General features: G+C 38.1%; 1 protein-coding gene across 16 annotated transcripts in view; it reads right to left on the bottom strand.

The window, feature by feature from the left end:
• The window catches only part of CDON (cell adhesion associated, oncogene regulated), a 94,693-nt gene that overhangs the window by 30,846 nt on the left and 41,911 nt on the right, over positions 1–21,936 (bottom strand). For 13 of the 16 annotated variants that reach the window (XR_012132647.1, XR_012132651.1, XR_012132648.1 and 10 more), the window contains 12 exons: positions 21,613–21,759; positions 20,617–20,760; positions 19,679–19,966; positions 18,098–18,367; positions 15,484–15,837; positions 10,172–10,461; positions 8,675–8,852; positions 7,476–7,604; positions 6,410–6,457; positions 4,016–4,219; positions 2,293–2,474; positions 1,709–1,814 (listed from right to left, as the gene is read on the bottom strand). Coding sequence is in view for 10 of the 16 variants with exons in the window: in XM_073239526.1 (XP_073095627.1) it covers positions 1,709–1,814; positions 2,293–2,474; positions 4,016–4,219; positions 6,410–6,457; positions 7,476–7,604; positions 8,675–8,852; positions 10,172–10,461; positions 15,484–15,837; positions 18,098–18,367; positions 19,679–19,966; positions 20,617–20,760; positions 21,613–21,759 (2,340 nt within the window). In the remaining 6 variants the exon portion in view is untranslated. The remainder of the gene's footprint in view (positions 1–1,708; positions 1,815–2,292; positions 2,475–4,015; positions 4,220–6,409; positions 6,458–7,475; positions 7,605–8,674; positions 8,853–10,171; positions 10,462–15,483; positions 15,838–18,097; positions 18,368–19,678; positions 19,967–20,616; positions 20,761–21,612; positions 21,760–21,936) is intronic. The other 3 variants (XM_073239530.1, XM_073239531.1, XM_073239532.1) reach the window with 3 other exon arrangements.

The raw sequence follows: 21,936 nt of genomic DNA, 5'->3' as shown, positions 1-21,936 counted from the left end.
GCAAAAATCCCTTCCGAGGTATGACTGAGAAATAGGAATCTAGTTTCTCTGGAACATCCCCAGAATTGGCGAGTTTATCTTTTTGAGAGAAACCGTTCATTAGAAACGGAATGAGAGAAGGTCTTCTCACACTACTTCCTTTCCTTAACTATTTGAACACAGCTATCGGGTTGCTTGTTAGTTGTCATTTTCCCAGACAGTCCATTGCTCTTTTGGGACTCCATTCATTCATTCATTCATTCATTCGTAATGAACACTTCACCATTTTAGGGGTGGGGGTACAACTGTGGGGCAAAAATCCCCTTGCCCACAAAGGGGTTAACATTTATTTGGTAGGGGAAGACAAACTTTGAGCAAATAATTTCATTGACACACACACACACACACACACACACACACACACACACCTAAACTGAGATAAAGTCAATGAAATAAACATACAGGGTGTGGTTCAGAATTATAATGCGGGTATCTCATATAAATAGAAGGTTGTCTGAGGAAGTAATTAAAGTCCACGATGGAGGAGAGTGGGGTGCCTAGGTCACACCCTGGGAGAGGAGCACACAGGTAGCAGGGATTGCCATGTGCCGAGGTCCTGAAACAAGAGAAATCTTGGTGCACGCACAGAAGCTGGAAGAAGGCTGGTGTGTGACAGAAGACAGTGAGAAAGGAAGAGGTGCGGGCAACAGGGCAGAAGGTATAGTCAGGGCCAAGCACACTGTGTGGGGCCTTCAAACCATATGGAAAGTTCTAGATTATACTTTAAATGAATTAGAAAAGCAGTTTGAACACTCTTCACTATCTTGGCTGCTTTTTTTTCTACATATATTCCAATTTCTTAGCATCTCTAAAAGTGGGTAACATGCTCAGATGTGATCTTTCTAGTACAGATTTCAATGGAACTGCTGACTAAGACATTATTCTTTAAAACAGGTAGAAGTTGCAATTAAATTTTTAAACTTGTTTTAATTGAAGTAGATATACAATATTATATTGGTTTCAGTTGTATAATATAGCAATTCAACTATTAAATACATTACAAAATGCTCACCATGGTAAGTGTAGCTACCATCTGTCATCAAAGATATTACAATATTATTGACTACATTTCCTATTCTGTACTTTTCTCCCCCATGATTTATTTATTAATAATTGGAAGTTTGTGCCTCTTTATCCCCTTCACCTATTTCGCCCTTCTCCCAAACCCCCTTTGCTACTACCAGTTGTTCTCTGTATTTATGAGTTTATTTCTGTTTTGTTTGTCCATTTGTTTTTTTTAGAGTTCACATATAAATAAAATCATATGGTATTTGTCCTTCTCTGTCTGACTTATTTTACTTAGCATAACATCAAGTTCATTTTGTCACAAATAGCAAGATTTCAATCCTTTTTATGGCTGAATGCAATTGACTTTTATACTCAGGTCCTCATTCATTTCAACAAAACAGAAAACAATTTTTTTTCAGATGAACTACTGACAAATCATTTCTCCCTGACACTTATGTAATTGACTGTTTCTATAACCAAAATGTAAGACACTATACATATACTAAATCAAAAACATTTTCTTTGGGAAAAATTCAAATTAATAGTGTATGTAACATCTCATTTTTTCTCTATCTTAACCTGGGATGATGTTTTTTGTAATATTTATAAACTCCTTCCCTCTAAAGCTCCTTTATTAGGACCCCAGCTTAAAAGAACTTACCTTCTACAATATCCCTCTTGTAATCACTGTCATTGTCACTATCTGTTGGCCGGTAATAGATATAAAATCCTTGAATCGGAGTGTTATTGTTACTTGATGGAATGTACTAAAAAACAGAAACAAAGACTTGTCAAAGACAAAAATAAATGTAACTTCATATCCATTTAGATTGATTTATCTGTGTGGCAATATTCTTCCATCTTCATTTTGCAAACATCCTTGATGGCCATTTTTAATTTAACTAAAAGGTATTCACAGGTATTAAGAGCATTTAGATTACTGCAGGGCTAAACAAAAACAAAGCAACATATTTTATAAGGTTCAATGCCATAAATGCATATTTGGTTCAAAATGAATAAATCATGAAATGGCAATTAAGTGAACACTTGCATGAGAGGTAAGGAGGCAGCAGTTTTATTTTTAGTGATGCCCCATTTATAGGTGCTTTTAGACAAATATCTGTACCGTGCAATGTCCCCTCACTTTAAAGTTAAAAATTTTGCTGTTCATGATATTGTAGCATGAGAATTATTAAGTTAACACCACCAAACCAGAAACCTTCGCGTAAGAGCTGTAGTACTTACCGTCCACTTCAGCATGATCTGAGTGTCACTGACAGCTTCTGTATATGCAATGTGGGGTCCAGCTATTGGACGGTTAGAAAAGCGATTGGGGAACCCAGCCACCTGATAAGGCCGAGATGCCGAACTCCGAAAGCTCTCACCATAATGGTTGATAGCAATGACCCTAAATTTGTATGTTGAACCTTTCGAAGGGGGGAGAAAACGGAATTTTTAAAAAGCTGTAATAAGACAACTGAAGGTACAATATTCAAAAATGACAGTCACGCTTACGTATCAATCTTCCACAGCAAAAAAAAACTCGAAAGCCTGTATGGTAAATAGACTTGAACCCACTTGCCAAATTCTACCAACTGGCAGTGGCTGTTCAATGCACTGTGCTCAGGCTCCCAAGACCCTATTAGGAGTCACTGCGAGAGAAGGCCGTCAAGGGTCAGTGATGTCTGTCATGGACGGGGGCAGACGGAAAGCAAGGGAGAGCACATTTACATTTTTTAACAACCTTTTCTGAAGTCATACCCACAGTATTAGTTGAAATGTGTGTGCTTAAAACTAGGTTCTTTTCCCTTTGAAAGAAACAACTGAAGTGAAGTTTAATATGGTGAATACACTTATGAAGACGCACTGTGTGGCTGACAGCAGATGTTATTCTCATTTCACCAATAATAGAATAAGAGGGAGCAGATTTAAACCAAAACAGAAGATATATATTTGTCTTACATACTAAGAACTTAAAAGACTCTTAGTATTGTGAGTTTCTAAAAATCTGAATCTAAAAAATAAATTAGACTCCTAAAGCAAGTTTCTTAATAGTTTAAAAACAACCATTGGGCTTCTGAGGACAGTGTTTTCTGTTTGTAAAATGTTACATAGCTTCACCTACATTTAAAACTGTCACATTGTCCCAACTCCCCACCTCCATGTTCAAGCTCCTCATGTCACCTGTTTAGACAAGCACAGGCATCTGCTACTAAAGTACATTTAAAAGTCCATAAATAAAAATGGTCATGAAACCTAAACAAATAAAAGTAAGTTTATTACTGCTTTTCTCTTTTACGGTTTACTTTCTTTCATACAGCCTCAAGATACTGGGGGTGGGGGGCTTCCTCAGCTACAACAAAATTTACAAACAGGGAAGGGCTAAGTGTCCCTTGTCTGTAGGACTAAGCACTGAGTATAACTATGCCGAGATTCATCGTTAGATCAAACAATTTCAGTCAAATAGCAGGCAATTTTTCTTTTAAAATATCTTCATCGCAAAACACATATACATGCATACCCACAAAGAAGTCACCAAAACACTGTTTCTACTTATTTGCCAATAGAAATCATCTAAAACCCAGAAATAAAGAAAGAAATTAAGTAAATCATGGTATACCTATGTGATAAATATACATAAAAACTGAGTTTCTGGAGAATTTTTAATGATATTGGAAAATGCATATATATCATATGGGGCAAATGGGATCATAAAATAATGTTTATAACATGGCCCCAGTCTGTATTAAAAAGAGAAAAAAGGCTAAAAGGAAATATACCAAAGTGTAAACAATGGTTATCTCTGGACAGGTGGCTTTCAACTGATGTATTCTTTTCTTGATAGTTTACTTTCTAATTTTTATACAATTACCTCACGTTAAGAACTAGACAATTACAAGGTTATTAAAAATATGCAACAGAAGTGAGCACTGACAGTGAAAAAAAGGAAATGTTTGACTATTACTACCTGGCTGTAAACTACGAACTTCCACAGACAGTTTGGAAGGCGGGATATCTTCAGCTGCCACCAGCCAATCACTAGTCCTCATCCGTTTATATTCAACCTTGAAGGCGGTGATGGGAGAGCCCCCATTTGCCCGAGGAATCCAGGTGACATAGACGGACGTCTCCGATGCGGTGGAGACAGTAGGCCGGTCGGGTGCCTCTGGAACTAAAGATGGAACATTCATTTCAATAACCCACAGGGTCAGAGGCAGAAATATCTCAAACTAAAAGGGGCAAATCCTAAACATGTTTTCCTTAAATATTCTTCACCAACTTTTTTGCCAGAGTTAGTAATATTATGACTATCTTCCTGGCCCCTGTTAAAATCTAGTGGGCAATGCAATGGCCAAAATACAGGAAATAAATGGAAGGAAAAGTAAAATAACCTATAACCTGATAATGAGTTCTGAAAACCTGAAAGTGAATGAGTGTGGTAACTATGGCCATGCTGTTTTGGATTCATGGCTAAAACAACGTATAATTATGTATTATTTGGTGCTTCAAGTCTGACTGTAGTTATAATTTATAGTAAATGGTCAAAATTATATGTTATCTTACTTGGTTTTCTTTATCCATCCAAGCAATATAAAACATATTCAGCAAACGACCTGCAGATTATATTAGTTATTACTATTACAACCTGTGTTAACACGCCTCAAGAAATGCAACTCTAAAAAACAAAGTGCAAGCGGAAAATAGAGATAAAATTTGAGAAATAAAATCAATGCTGATAATAATGGGAAGAGAGAATGTTGCTCAGGATGAAAGCAAGAAGACAGGCTATGTCATTAAAGAAAAGTGCTACCAGAAAATAGGTGACCTACATGACCACGTAGAAAGAGGGGGTCAGAGCGCTCATGTCTGGCAGTCTTCAGTTAGCACTGCCAAAGGGAAGGGATGTCCTAACCCACCAAGAAGATGGTCCACGGTCAGTGGCAGGTGGAAACACCAAGAGAAAATTCATCAGCCACTTAAACCATGTACCTAATTCTTCTTGCTGACCCAGCGATCTGTGGTTATAACTGGCTTCCCACTTGGTTCCCACAAGGAAAGAATGCCGACAGTAACAATCGGTTGGGATGACAGTTATGACACAAAATCGTAAGCTGCCTTTCTGGGTCCTATGAAGCATGTGTGAATTTTGTCAAAGTGCTGGTGCCCAAGAGACTGACTACCTTTCGGCAAGCTAACAATCAAGTGTCTCAAGCTGAACGAGGGGGACCCGCTCTGGGCCGTGGTGCCATCACTCGGCGAGGCTGCCAAGGGAGCCCCGTCCCCGTCCAGCCTGCGACCCCCTCCTCAGCAATGCCCCTCTGCCTCAACGCCTCTTTAACCCGAATACGTAAGAGAGAACAAAGTAATGTAGCATATGGTATCTGCATGGAGAAAATTGTGCCATTTTAAAAACAAATTGCTTAATGGATAAAAAGAGGAATATATTCAAAGCAGGGAACTTTGAGTGATACTTACTGTATTCCTTTCAGGTTAGAGAGCAATGGAAACAGAATGAATAGAAATGTTAGTGAGTCTCTCTTTAAAAACTAGGAAACCAAAAACTTCCTTATGTTGATTCATATGAAGTTAAAACTCATCACAGGACACCACCGATCAGATTAAGAAAGAAAGCTATTGGGGAAAAATATCTCTACAGAGAAGAATATCTCCAATATCTGAAAGAAATAATGTGCAGCCCTTAAGAGATGAAGAAACTGCTTAGAGTTTAAAATATCTGCATTTGAATAGCAGTTCCACCACTTTCTGGATGATCGGAGACAAAGTTTCTGGGTCTCAGTTTTCTGATTTGTAAAGTAGATGCTACCTTCCTCATTGAATTGTTTGTGAAGATGATTATTCAATCACTTCTTATAGTTAACTCTGCTTGGATAACGCTATGCTCACGACTTCCAGAAGTGAATCCCTAATTTCCACCTAGAACCTCTTATTGCCTCGCAGAAAAGGGTCCCCGGCTGCCCAAGCCCACATCACCATCTCTGCCCTCATTCACTGGAATCAATCCTCTTGATCTGTCACCTGTGTCCTCCCTCCTCCATCCACACTGTCACTAGCCTTATTTCTCTAGCCCCCTCTTCTGCTTTAAGGTTCTCTGTAGGTTTCAGGGAAAAATGAAATTTTTAAGTACATCATACACAAGGCAACCACCTGCCTCCCCCACTCTAGTGTCATTCCCCATAGCAACACTAAATAAAATCCCTAAACTCTAAATCTCTGAATGAAATAGAACATTTTATCTGTCTCTTTGCACAAGGAGCAGTCTTTGCCTAGAATCTCTTGTCCTGTTTCTTCATCCAGCTATTGTATTCTTGTTTTGAGGCTTAACTTGGGGAGCTTCCCTTACCTGTATCACATGGGTGATTTAGATATTCCTCTTGTGATCCCCAAGCACCTGGGGTAGAATCGCAGGCAAATTGAATCAAAATCACTGCTCTGGGTTAATCTGTCTATATTATTCAACACACCGTTTACTGGTTCACTTGTCTCTCTCACCCACTCTATGGCAAACTTCTTGAAGGCAAGATTTATTTGATCTGTTCTGCTCTGGCGTTTAATACAGTGCCTACCACAGTGCTAAATAAGTCTGAGGTTTTTGTTTTCAGATGTCAGTTCTATTCATATAAGGTTGATACTCATAAAAGTAATTTGCTTAAGGTAGCTGAAGTGTTCCTGACAGGTCAAAGGACTCAAGCAGAAGCAGCGCATGACACTGAAGAGGCATTCAAAGTGTTGTGACCTGCTTTTGTCTGAGACAAATTCATGGACGACTGTAATGTAGGGGAGAGAAGCTTACAAATTCTTAAAAGCTCAGGAAAGAAAGTTTACACCTACCCTGGATGCCCTGCGAACACCTGTTAGCACAATCACAGAAAGTACACTGTGCTCTAACTACAGAGTTGACAAGTGTGAAATTTTAATACTAAAAAGAAAGCTTTTGAAAATTTTACTGCTACAACAGCTAAAATCCATAAGGCTGACAAGACACAGTGATAAAACTGAGTAAGACATGCAATCATCATTCAGAAAACTAAATCTTATTATAGGTGCCGCCATACATTTTGATAACTCACCAAAAAAAAAAAAAAGTTTTCAGAGTATGAAATATGAATTTGGTTTACTCGCCAGAGAGATGACAGAGAAATCTTTTTTTTGAGTTATAAAAACATATACCAGAACATTTTGAATCTGAGTTTATTACCTGAAATGCCAATCATAACACTGAGTTACCAAGATTTGAATATAGAACATTAAAAAATGATTGAAACAGGACCTTTATAAAAGAGTATATATGGTAGGATATAATCTGAACAATAAACACTGCGTACCACTCCATCCCCCAGATAATCTGAAACAGATCAGTTATATTTGTAAACAGAGAGAATGAATAAAATAAAGATTTTTCTCTTTACCTCCACTATGCCTAGAAGAATCTGTAAGTACCACTCCAAAGCTGTCCGCAGCCTCTGAAATAACAGGGCGCTTAGGGATGCCCATGGGTGGAGAGGATACCTGGGTGTTTTTTGAGGATGTTGTTTTCTCTAGAAAGGTTAAAAAAAAAAAAACACTAATATAAGTTTTGTAAAGTAAGATAAGATACTGTGAAACATAACTAGTACATTGCTATAAATACAGGCTTTTCTGCTACAGTGTCTAAATTTAAAACCTACATTATCTCAGCTCATCTGAGAAACTGGCTTAAAAAGGTGCTTTGTTTTTTTCCAGTACCTTTAAGGGGAAACTGTCTTTCTTCATCAGGCTGACTTAAATTTACACAGAAAACAATACAGGTAAAAAAGCCAAACGGCTGCTGGCAAACTATTCAGCCATTTTTCTTTTTATTGCACATAGTTCTTCATTCTAAAATAACAAATTCATTATTAAAGAGCTTCAGTTAATGGGAAAATTGTCATAGTGAGTTAAGAAAATTTTTAAAGCATAAAGTGAAATTGGGTGATTATTTAAAAACTCAAATACATTCTTATTACATAGTTTATAGGTCAGACTCTATAAACTAATGAATAATCATGAAAATTAACTCAAAATACATTTCAAAAAGAAATATATAATTTCATATAATTTTTCTGGTCAGACTCAGTAATTAAAGAGCTTTTTTCAAAAGCCAATAGATAATTTATTAATCATCATACCACCTCTCATTATCATATCAATACTAAATTACCTTTCCACCCAATTCCCATCTCTACTCACTGCAATCTTTTTGTTCATTTGTGGCCCCAAGCTGTGATGGCAACTTTTCAATCAAACCCACCCTCACAAGCTACTCCACAGAAAGAATGCCTTTCTTTGTACTCTTGCAGCATTTTCTAAGTCTTTCCTGGTACTGGTCCATTAGGATGGACCTTGTCTTCACCATCTTTGTTTTCCCTGCATCACCTACTCTGTCTTACACATCACAAGCTCTCAAAAACATCTGTGGAATAGTGGATGGAATGGAATAATACAAGCATCCAAATGTGGCCAAAAAGGTTCTATAATAGGCTTATTTAATGAATTTAGATATATAAGAATCTCTACTACCTAAAGCACACTTACTAATAAAGTGACATCAAGACAGCCAGCTCATTCCTCTTAAGGAAATTACACTCACCTTTGCTAGTTCGAAAGGTAAGCATGGCAGGTTGTCCTTCACCTGCTGCGCTTCTGGCTACCATCAAAACTTCATAGAGACTAGACGGCTCCAGTTCTGTCAAGTGGAGCTCATTTTCACTTCCTGGGACGCGAACTGTGTGCCAGCTTCCTACCACACCAACACCATCATCTAGCTGCTTGAGAGAAAAGAAACCATTTAAAGAAGGAGATAAAGGCAGAAAACCTTCCATCTAAATTTGATGAAAACCAGAAGTCATTCAATTCTAGATTAATTTTGGAAGTGATATCCCATTGTAAGTAAAAAAGACACAATATTTCTTCACATTAACATAGGGAGATGTGTAGCAAGAAGTCAGGAATTCTCACTGTGAAAAGACTCCTGGCTCCAGGATTTATCACTAACTTAGGCCTCAAGCAAGTTATTTGATATCCCAGAGATGTTTCCTTTACTTATCATGGAAACAATATTTCTTTCTTACTAAGCTAATGGGAGAATAAAATAGGTATATAATAATACATATTAATGATAGTATGCAATATACAAAATAAATACATAAATTAGAATATCCATTATATATGTTTATGTGTATATGCATTATATATTGATGCATTATATAGTTCTAGCAGTTTTGCTTCATGTCTTCACACTGTTATGTGCTGAAGGAATAAAAAAAGATATCCAACCTGTGTTCTGGTTAATGAAACCAAGAGACAAGAGCATATGGAAGTTTTCATGCGGGGAAGGATACCAGCACAACTTTTATCATCTAGAATCATCACGTTAGAAACAGTGAATAAACTTCCAAATATCACTGTTAATTTTTTCAGATATTAAAAATGTTAAATGATACCAAAATGTTTTGAACAAAGAAAATGATTTTAAATATGAATGTATCTCTTCCTTGTATTAATTTACTAGTTTCATTAAACAAAGGAGATTTTTTTTGATTTTGCCTTAATTACAGGCCTCTGGAGAGAAGACATTTTCTGAAAAGTCAACTGAGAGGATCAAGGTTCACCATAATGACCAGACAATGTAAGATTCTAATACAATTCAGAAAACAACTTGAAAGCAAAACAATTGTCAGAGGTTATGCCAGAGAATGTTGTTCAAACAGTTGTTTCAAAAAAGAATCTGCTTTATTTGCCGAATAAGCTATATCCTACTGTCTTAGAGAGGGGAGGAATGACTTTTTAAAAAGTGGTTTGTAAAGCTTTAGACCCAGAGGGTTAAAATGTTTGATAAAAGATGGTAAGAAGTCACTTGGGTTCTTAGAATCCCTATTTGGGGAGAAACTATACTTCATTCTTACCGCTTTTCTAAGACTAATAAACCCAGCATGACTGCAGAGGCATCTCTCCCAACTTCATCCTCCCAGAACAAACACTGTTGTTCTGTTTCCTGCTACTCCCCGAATGTAGAAGACAAGATGCATGTGTTACACATACAACATCAAGGGGTGAGAAGAGAAAGAGATACAAAAGAAGACATTACCTTCCGATACTTTACAAAATAGGCATTGATGGGCAGCCCGCCGTCCTTCCCTGCCCGCCAGACCAGGTTGTATGTATCTGGTGTGTGGGTCTGTGGAGGGCTCAGAATGATGGGGGCATCGGGGACAGAGGCACTGCTGGCGTTTTTCTCTAACGATGATCCCACTGCCCTGGGATGCTCCTTCACGGGAGATGAGCTCGATGACGCAATTTCTGAACTGCCTCTTTCATCCTTCTGAGTGGGACTGGCAGGTGTGACTGTTTCTGCTTTTGTATTTGCTTCAAAAGGAACTGCAGTGAAAGGGAGAAGGAGCACGTATGAGGAGACAGCTTGAAGAAATGCATTACTTCGGAGTCTTTTATCTGGCGCTGTAACTGCTCACACTGATACTGCTGGCACAGAAATGTCACAGGTAACATTTCGATTTATAATCCATGGAAACAGCTAACCTCCAGTAGCAATCTCTTATTCATGAAGAAGCAAATTAATTGTTCGAGTTATATGATGCAATAGTTAGTGGCTCAAAGGATATTATTTTTGCCTTGTGCAACACTAGTCTTCCCTCTTTTACAACAATTTGCTTCAGTAGTTTAACCTCAGAAGATTTTTAAGTTGGACAATGTGGAAATTTAACTCCAGTTGGTATATGAAACACAGTGAGCAATACATTCCCTTGGGAACAAGAACAACAGTAATGTTCAAGAGTTAGGCTATGACCGACTGGGTATCCAGTCTTCAAAGACACCTCAGTACTCACACCCTTGGCCGGACCCCTCCCACGCTGACTCGGAGGTGGCCCTGTGACTCACTTTAACCAAAGGCAGGTGGAAGGGAGGTTATGCTTTTCCAGGCCTAAACCTTAAGAAGACTTGGTACACGTCTAATTTGTGCTGCCCTACAGAGTCCAAGCTAGCCCTGTGCAGAGACTACGTGGGGAGAAAGACACACAGACAGATGTGATTCCAGCCCTCACAAAGGTGCCACACGTGTGAGTGAGGCTGCTGTGGCTGTGCCAGCCCCAGGTGTGATTACAAGGGCAAAAGAGGTCCTGAGCAAGGCCAGAATGGTCAGGCTGCACCTAATTACCCCATGAATTGTAGGAGATAACAAAGGGCTGTTGTTTTAATCATTAATCTTCAGGGTGGTTATGCAGCAACAGATAAGTAAAATATTCACACCGCCAAAGGAAAACAATCTACATTCAAGAAGAGGAAAAATATGACACTAAATTAGCAAAGATAAAGAAAGAATATGCTTATTTCCAAACGAGAGCTCCTTTTGGATAGAACTGAAGTTTGGCTTAAGAAATTGCCAATCTAAAGGAAGATAAACCAAGCAGACAGACTTAATATTTACTAGTAAGAGCACACAGAATATACAGAGGAAGGTAAAAATAATTTATTTGGCACTAAAAAAATAAATAGGTTGCATAGACCCCCAAAAAATTTACTGAGCACATATTATGTGCCACACATTCTCCTAGACATTTAATAAACATAATCTCATTTAATTCTCAAAATGACATTTCAGGTAAACAGCAATCCTCCCACTTTACAGATGAAATCAGGGCTCTGAGAGATTAAGTAACAACAGCTGGCAGAAGAATGTTGGCGGCTCTGCCGTGAAACAAGTGAGAAAGCAATTTCTGAAAACAAATAAAATATAAGAATTGACAGCTTGGTTTCTCTAACATGCTATTAATACTGGCAACGAAAAAGTCTCCTATTTTTGACTACTTTTGTGTAGGAAAGGGAGCAGAGCAAACAGCGCTAATAGTTTCTTTTCCACAGTGAGGTCAGATTCCTGGTAAAAGGTGGGTATATTTTCAGAACTATTGCCGTTTAGTAGAGACAGAACCAGCCAAACACAGGACTGACAGTGAAAGGTCAGTTCTCTGTTTGCTTAAAAGACAGAAAAGGTGTCCCAGAAGCATCTTTCATCTAAGAAAACAAGAAGGTAGTGAGAAATAATAGAGAAGAAAACGAATGAAGTTCACTGACACAATTTCAAAATATTGTTCCTGGAACAGCCATGTTTATCTAGTGAGTCAGAGTGTGGGCTGGATGTAAAGGGTGTGATCTGGTGCCTGCTAATGCAGACATGGACTCTAGCAAGTGGGGGTAATTAGTTGCGGCTTAAGGTAGTGGAGAAGGACCTTTTTATCATTAGTAGTTTCATGGATCCTCTGGGTTGACTACCACTAGGAAGCGGTAGCTGGCTGGATGAGAGTTTAAATACCACATGCTTGGGTTTATACAGAAGCATGGGAAAAATTTTATGCCATAGTCTGTGTCTATTGTATGAGTATCAGAATTTAACTTGCTATGCAGGATGCAGTAAGACTTTTATTAAATATTTAATAACTTTTATTAAAAGGGGGTTCAATAAATTCTCCACTATTCCCAATAATAATAACTAGACACAATTTATAAGGCCTTCACAGAACTTTCAAGGATTTCACATATATTATCTCAATTTTTCTTCAAAACTCTGAAATGATCAGAAGAGACATCCAGCAATTTTAAAGGTAGACGTTTTCTGAATTGGAAAAGAGATTGATAAAACACTAGTTGTCTACGTACTATAACTATGGCAACGTAAATCCTGTAATAGATCTGTCAAAGTTGTGACCACTTATCTGGGCAATCCTCACCCCAAACTCTATAGGAAACCCAGGTCATCTCCCTTTATAGTTTTGAAGAGTTACAGCTCACTCTACAAATATTTGTACACCCAAGGCCTCAAAACCCAATGTCTCTGGAAAGAAAAAGGGCGGGGGGTGTAGGGGACAGTCATCTCTCTCATTGACTTAGCTTTCTTCCCTTCACAATAAACAAAGTAAAGGCTGTCAGTATGCTAGAATTTAATAAGGCTCAGATTCTTGGGGAAAGAAGTGGGTTGTTATGTACTGTTCTGAGCTTAATAATCTTGGCTGGAAATCTTAATAATTATTATAGAGCATGAAAAAGAAGCAACGCAGGACCACTTATGTAGGATGTAGGTGATGGACTTCCTAAACATAAGAATGGTATTTACAAAGACATAAAATCCTGGAGGGGATGGATCTTAAAGAGCTAAGCTAAACAAGTTAGCTTATGTATCTTCTAAGGGCTTCAGATCTCTCATGTAGACACTTAGACAAAACATCTAGTTGCATTAGCTATATGACATCTACAGCATTCTCTACCCTTTCTTTAATAATCACGTCAGCTAAGTGTTTCCCAAATCAGCACCTGCACTACTACACCTGTCTTACAGCTTGGGATTTGGAGCACAGCCACTCTTATTTTTGCTTGGCACAATAGATATATAAAAACACACACAAGTATGCATACACACACATATTCATATATATGCATAAATTTATACAACACTCAACTATCTTCTTTATTTGAGAATTCTTAAGGTTACTAAAATCAGTTATTTTTCCTTCCCTAACCACCACATAAGTATAATTTAAGAACATATAGTAATCATTATAACCTATTACTTAGTATTTATTGAAGGCTTTCTATTGCCAGACACCACTTAAACCACTTTACGTGTATTAACTCCTGGAGTTCTCACATTAGCCCTACAAGTAGGGCACCTTCAACACCCCTGTTACACAGATGAGGCACAAGGCACAGATGAGTTCAGTGACTTGCCCTGGGCTACAAAGCTCATAAGCGGCAGAGCCAGGATCCTAACACTGTCCACATGCTGCACCTCCACACCATTCCCACTTCCGGCATTCACAGAGTAACATAAGAACATACGTGGAAGTCACTAGCCTTCCCCACTTCTCTTCCTGCCTCCAGCTTCATTGAGAGCTAGACAATCTTTGCGTGCATGTGAATGGAAATCCAGGGCGTACACCCAACCTCTGTGTGCTTCACCATCACTCCTCGGCAAAAGACCACCCTCTGGGCCACTCCCCTGGCTCAAGGGCACCTGCACGCTGCCGGTGTGGTCCCCACTCTGCAGGACAGGCCAGGGAAGAAGACCTGTGTGGGGCCAGACTGTGAACTAATCAGAGCAGGGAATTCTGGGGCCACAGGGCTGTTGCAGAGAAGGTGGAGCGTGGACTCCAGGTTCTGAGTAAGCACAGCCCTTTGTCCCCGCGGACTCTTTGACCTGAGGAGCTGAGGGCCCAGAGAGAAAGAGCCCCCCGAAGCCCTCTAAAGAGAGGCCCACGCAGGGACCTCAGTCGCGAGACTAAGGTCAGTGCTGCCCTTCGATGCTCTGCCTCTCACAGGACAAACAGAGCAACAGTCTCCACTCAGCCGACTACCTGCTGGGGAACGCTGCTCTAAATGCCCACTGATGTCAGGTTTGAAGGCAAAGTACACCAGATCTGAATTACTTTTAATATTGATATCCTATGTACCAATATTTCAAAAATTAAAGTTTTTTATAATTAAAGTTTTTAAGTTATCATCACCGAAAGTCAGAAAAATATGAAGAATTAATACTGCATAATTCACAATCACAATGCAAGTTGTCACAGGGACAGTAGTACAGCACAAAGAATACAGTTAATGATTCTGCAACATCTTACTACATTGACAGATAGTAACCACACTAGAGGGCTACGGACTTAATAATACGGGGGACTGTTGGACCACTGTGTTGTATAACTGAAACAAACATAAGATTGTATGACAATGATACTCTAATAAGGAAAAAAAAGAATATGGTAAATCCTATTAGAAAATAACTTAGTAAAAAGAGAAAAATAGACATGCAGGTATTGTTTGATGGTATCATGACTACTTTTCTCAATGAAAACCAACCCTGTAGACTCTGGATACTGTACTTATCAAAGGTTCACCTGAAAAATGTCTGCAATGACATTTTCAGTAGCTTAGAAAACCAAAGCATTAATCACAAAAAGAGGTCATACCTTTGAGAGCTTTCTACATGACAACTACAAGCTTAACAAACACATTAGAAACAGAGAGTAAGGTTCATCTGGTTGATACTAAGATCAAATACCAATAACTACAGTTCTACATTTCACTGTTGCTGTGAGAAGCATATAGATTAGAGATTGCTGCCTCCAGTTTCATTCAGAACTAGACAATCCTTGTGTGCGTGTGAATGAAAATACAGGGCATACACCCAACCTCTGTGTCCTTCACCATTACTTCTCAGCAGAAGACCACACCCTGGGCCACTCCCCTGGCTCAAGGGCACCTACACGCTGCCGGTGTGGTTTTTATATATATTAGAGATTGCTGGATTTATTAAAATGACATACTTCAGAGCACTCTGTCCCCTACTATCAGAGGAAACTATTCGCCTGAGAAAAAATCCTAAAGGCAACTCACCGACTGTGAGGACTGCTTCTGACTGTGTGGTGCCATGTTCATTTGTAGCTTCACAGGTGTACTTCCCAGCATGTTCTTGAGTAACAGTCTGAATATAGAGAGAGCTTGCACCAGCTCTAGACATGATGAAGTACACGGGCTCCAGGTCAGAGCCCCCAGGTTTTAAAAGGTGTGATTTTCGGGATTTAGATCTAAGGACTTGAGACGGATGGCTGGTTATCAACCCATGCCAGTCATACCAACGAATGACTGGAACTGGCACTCCAGTGGCATTGCAGGACAAAGTCACAAAGTCTCCATCTACCACCTTCGCACTCGCTGGCGCTGTAACTATAACCGGCTTGAGTCCGCTGTCTATTAAAAGAGTAATTCATATACAAGAAATTAAGACCATCATAGTGTCTACAATGCAAAATAATTTCACCCCATTGCATAAATGTTCTCAATGTTGTGGGCAAGTAGCAGTCTTAGAAGCATCTTTTACACATGTGTTTCTAAACAATGTTTTCTTGTATTAAAGTATAATTGACATGTAACACTCCATTAGTTTCAGGTGTACAACATAATGATTTGAAATTTGCATACATTATGACCACCACAGTAAGTGTAGTTACCATCCTCCAAACAGTGCTTTACATGCAGAACAGTGTGGAGAACACATATATTCACTGAAACAATAGCCACAAACAAGTAGTGACATAGTAATGACAGTAATGATCAGAACAGAGATCCCTTCTTGTTAGATCCCTTTTCAACTTTCCTCTGGTGAAACTGTCAGTAAAAAGTAGAAGTTTCCAAAGCTGTGGTCTCCTAGACACTTCCTACTGAGATTTTCTGTCCTTTGGAAAGAGAAGAAAGAATGCACATAAAGGAATCTGTTGAGAACTTTCCAAAAGGTGTCCTGTACACATTTGAGCACTGACACATAGAACATGTGAAGCCAGAACCTCAGACTTTAACATGAAAAAGGTGTGAAATACTATAAAACTAAATATTTCTTCAGGAAAATAGTCAATTTGGGGGGTAGGGGGAATATAATTATAAAAAGCATGGGAGAAAATCCTGTTGTGAGTAAAAGTTGATGAGCATAGTTCAAACCACATAGATGAACAACATTTTTGTTTCTAAGCTAAAGTGGCACCAACTCTTTGGTCCCAGGGATTTTCTGGAACTACTTTTAAAGGTGCCAACAATGGAATCTTGATTACAAATGACTTCTGCATCACATCTTCATTTTCTATATAATTCCTGCCCTTACCTTTATTATCTCCTTTCTTCTGCTTTCTTTAAATCTAATCTGTTATTTTACTTAGCTCACTAATTTTCAGTGTTACTGGTTTTCTTTTATAAGCATTTGAGGCTACAAATTTCCTTCTAAGTTCCATTTTTGCTATGTCCCACACAATTTGATCTGCATTTCCACTATTCAAAGTATTTAAAATTTCCATTATGAAGTATAATTTTAAACTTCCAAATCCATACCAGTTAAGAATTATTTTGTATTATTAGCTACTAAATGAACTGCATCAAGGTCAGACAGTCTGTATCAGACTGACTCTTTGAAATCAAAACTATTTATATCTCATAGGCAAAAGGTTAATTTCCCTAATATATGAATTCCTATCAATAAGAAAAAAGACCAACAAAACTAATTTTTTAAATGGTCAAAAGACAATAAACAAGACATAAGAAAGCAAATTCAAGTGGCTCATAAACATAGGAAAAAAGGCCCAATTTCACTCAACAATAATAGAAATACAGATCAAAAGGTACTTCTTTTAACCTATCAGATTGGCAAAGAGTTAAAAAAAAAAATGACAACAGACTGCCTTGGTGAGGATATGAGGAAACAGGCAGTTACACATTGCTGGTGGGAGTGTAAACTGGTAAGTTTTGGAGAGCAACTTGTGCTATCTATCAGAGTTACTAATGCATATATGCTTCTCTTCAGCACATTTATTTCTCATAATTTTACAGATATTCACACGTGCAAAATAATCTATGTAGAAGGATATTCATTATAAAACTCCTTGTAATAGCAGAAGATCAGAAATGGCCATCAATAAGTTACTAATCAGATCAATGGAATGTCACAACTTCACAATGGAATGCTAATCAGCAGCCATTTTTTAAAAAAGAATGAAAATACTCTTTTATCTACCATTTGGAAAGATATCCAAGATGCATGTTAAGTGAAGGTAAACAATGTTACCACATTTAAGTAAAAAAAACAGATGCTGTTATTAAATGCACACACATTTTTGTGTAACTAATTATATATATACATACAAGGATATTCAAAAAACTGATAAAAGTATTAGTTCTAAAGAGAAATATGGCAGGCTGCGGACCAGGAGCAAGAAACTTTTACCATATACTTTTAAAACTATGAAGTATCTGTTGAAAAAATAATTTTAAAAACAATTTTCAATGAGTTTGATTAAGTAACATTGCTTCTTTACAGCCTAACTGCAACTAGAAAGAAACATGGAAAATGAATACAGTTCTGTTATGGTGACAGGACTATTTCCATTTAGTGAAGATAGATAATTTTTACAATAAAAGTCTACCTGTAAAGTAAAATTTCCTATGATTACATGACCTAAAAACCTACCTTTTTCAATTTCAAGTCTCCCAGTAGATTGTGCAAATCCAATCCCATTATCTGCTGCACATTGATATAGCCCAGAATCTTCCATGGTAACGCCACTGATTTTCAATCCATTGCCTGCAGTTTGATGTCGCGGTGAAGGATGGATAGGCTGTGCATTATGAAACCAGGTGCGGTTAGGGGCTGGGTTCCCATAGACTTCACAAGTGAACTGTACTGTGGCACCCAGGGACACTGTCTGATTCTGCAGTCCTTTAGAAATTGAAGCAGGTTCTGAAAACAAAACGTACAAATTAAACTCCAGCCCTCAAGATGTACTTTTTAAATTATCACGCGAGTCATATAAAATTTTCTCTCTACCAGTACAACTAGTTAAAACCGAATTGTAGTGTTTACTCACATTCTCCCATCTGCTGTGGTCATTAAGAAAAAATTAGAATGTATTTTAGCTTTCCTCTAATAGGATAAGCCATATCTTACTAACATGTTATAGTCTCTTTTTACAGATCTCTCCAACCACTTAATTCCCGCAGCACACACAAATACACACACACATACACACACACAGAGCTTCTAATTTGGGGCCTCTCTTAGCATTTATTTCAGGTGATTTGTTTGAAATAAAGTAATACTTCCCCTGTATTTTATACTAAACGGGAGCCAAAACAGAAGAATGCTTATTCAGAAGTTAAATTCTTTTTATGGTCAATTCTGCTTTGAGGTTAGATGTATACTGGGAAAAAAAAAAAAACCTTACTTTAGTGTAAGTCACTTTTTACCTGGACAAAATAAATAATTTATTGACATTTGTGACATATACCCAAATTAAATGATTATGCATATTTATCTAGTCTGAGTTGTCATTAAACTTTAAAGCCCACTTGCTATACATTTACATTCCCTTCAGTGTAACAAACTCCAGGCCACTGCTGCAAATAAACATGTGCAAAAGGTTTATAAAAACTATGCTTGCTATGAAACCAGTTACTACATACTTTTTTCTGCTTTTCATGAAAATTTGTTTTGATAAAGGAAAACATTTTCTGCTGCTGCACATGACAGTGAACTAGTAGCTGGAAGAAAAAGAAAGGAACGGCTTTGAGATAAAGAGTATCCATAGAAATGTGGCTGAATTTAACCCAAGTCTCATGAGCCAGAGGGAAGGCATTCCAAAAGAGAAAGTAAAGGGAAAAAGATTTCCTTTGAAATTACATTTTCTAGTCAGTGCTCTGGCTTGGTTATTACTACTGGACACTACACACTGATATGGCCGGGAATCTTCCATCCTGCTGAATTCAGTCTCTTTCCTCCATGTCCTTCGAAAGAAAGAACCAGATCTGCATTACGTAGCCGGTCAAAGGTGAGGCTCCCAAGAATATCCCAGGTGAAATGTTCTGTACCATCCAGAAATACTGCCTAGTTCAGCATTCCTTTAGAAAAATGAAGCTTGTTCTGGCCACTGGTGCAGATATTTCTACAAAGTCCCTATTTCATTTATAGTTCACAAGTAGATCTTCCATTCAAACATCAGTTAGGCCAGAAAAACAGCCTGACTTGAAAAAACCCTAATAAGGAATATCTTACCAAGTACGTGAACCATGTAAGTCACGTGTTTCATGTCTCCAGTCTTGTTTCCCACTGTGCAGGAGTAGTTTCCAGAGTCCACTGGTTCAATGCTATCTGTGGCAAGATGAGAATGCAACCTTCTCCAATTGCTTCCCAGCCCAGGGTCCTGACCGTCCTTCAGCCAGCGCACTTGAGGAGCTGGGACCCCACTCACTACACACTCCAGTGTTACAGGGCTATGAGAGGGAACCGCTAATGCCTGTGAAAGGGTGGGGTGAAGAATGTGAAAATCATCTGAAGAAGGGCCTGGAAAAAGAAGAGAAAGTAAAAATTACTACTGTGAACTATTCACTTCCTATTTCTTTCTCAGCAGATCTGTGCATTTTCCCACCCTCTCATTTATTCTTCTTTACACTACAAGCCTATTTGGTAGCTAAATCATTTTTAGTTGAGAATTAAAATTAAAATATTTTGTGATCCTTTAAGGCTACTTCCCAATTAGCAGTTTAAAAATGCAGAATTCTCAAATTTAGGAACCACTATTTCACCATGCTCTGATTATTGGTGCTGTTTCAACTCAACGACCATAATCTAAAAATCAGCTCTGACTTATCATATCTGAAAGAAGACAGATAAACTTTTTCATAATTCACAGTCATCAATTTGACCACTGCTGATATAGTTATCTTTTCTCTATCATTTCTTATTTGAGTAAAGGGCAAAGTTCTCCACAAGTATTCCACTCTGCCATCTTGAATGCAATTCTGAAAAGTCATTCTATTTTTAAAACATGCACAGTTCTATTCTATAATGCATTTATGCATTTAATTCTTTATAAGACTTTTTTATGATAAACAAAAGAATCTGATAGAAAAATGAATTCTCATTTCCCAAGTTTTTATGAGGAACGTTTCTGAGGATTCTTCCTAGTCACCACTATTCTCCCAAATACTTACGACTCACAAGGAGCTTTCGGCCAATGGGTTCAACTTTTAATTCATGTGTGACAGGATTAAAAGCTGCACATTTATATGATCCTTTGTCCTCTAAAGATACATTCAAAATCTGAAGATTTCCTGATGGAAGGATTAAGTAATTCTCTGAGGAAGGAAGGGAATGAAATTAGGCCTCTCTCTTTATGAAGGATGCCAATGAAAACTAATAATGGTTGATAGTCATGCTGTACATTTAAACAAGACTAACAGCAAATAAGCAACCAGGGAAAATTCAGTAAACAAAATAAACAGGAAGTCAAGGTAGAAAAGAAAGAAAAAGTCAATAGTACTGAAGTAACAAAATCCGAAATCATCAGAAACAGCTGACAACAGATCATTCATTAAGAACACTGACAGCACAAGAAACACAGACCAAGATACAATGACCACAGCTATCACCTTGGGCAAACCTCTGTCCATATCACTGACCACCTGATATTCATTCATTTCTCAACAAATATGTGTAGTGTGCCTATTTTCTGCCAGGGATGGCCAGGCACAAGTAATACAGCAACAAAGAAAGCAGACAAAGGTCCTGTACTCATGCAGCTGTCGTTCCAGTGTGGGAATGGGGGTGGCAGAGGAAGGGGTAAATAACAAACAAGCCAACAAAAATATGTTACGACACAATGTTATGGGGAGAAATGAAGCTAAATAAAGGGCAAAGAGCAACAGGACATATTATTTCAGATGGGGCAGTAAGGGTGGTCTTCTCGGAGGAAGTGCTAAGTAGAGACCTGAATGTATTGAGGGAGTAAACCTGGGAAGTGTCAGATCATAATCATTTCTATAATGTAACCATTTGTTCTAGTGTCTCCACTTGACTTCTGAGAAGAGAGGCAATGTATCCTGCATATTGCTGTCTCCAGGGGTCCCTAGCACACAGAGTTTAAGAGTAGGTTGTTTAATGATCATTTGTTCTGTGGGGGGCCACTGGCTTGCCATAAGGGGTCTCACCTGTGGAATATTTCAGCCACTTCCCCCGGATTTTATAGCGCACCTCAGCTTTGGGATTACTATCTGGTACCACGCAGCCAATGAAACCAGTATTTTTTTCTTCTGCTGTAATAACATGCTTTGTTGATGAACCAAAATCACCGAGAACTAAAATAAATAGGTAGATAAATAAATAAATGCAAATTTGAAGTCTTTCCCAAAGGAAATTAAAAAACTAGAAACAACATCTGCAACAAGGCCGACTGTGGCAACTAATCCGAGTTCACTGAGCTGTGATTTTTTTTAATCTCAGAAAGTAGCTGGGGTTAGGAGGTGCATGGTTGA

This window comes from Manis javanica, chromosome 6 (assembly GCF_040802235.1).
Source record: "Manis javanica isolate MJ-LG chromosome 6, MJ_LKY, whole genome shotgun sequence".
NCBI classification, from domain to species: Eukaryota; Metazoa; Chordata; class Mammalia; order Pholidota; family Manidae; genus Manis; species Manis javanica.
The sequence above is the reverse complement of the archived record's forward strand: the minus strand, read 5'-3'. Positions and strand labels throughout refer to the sequence as shown.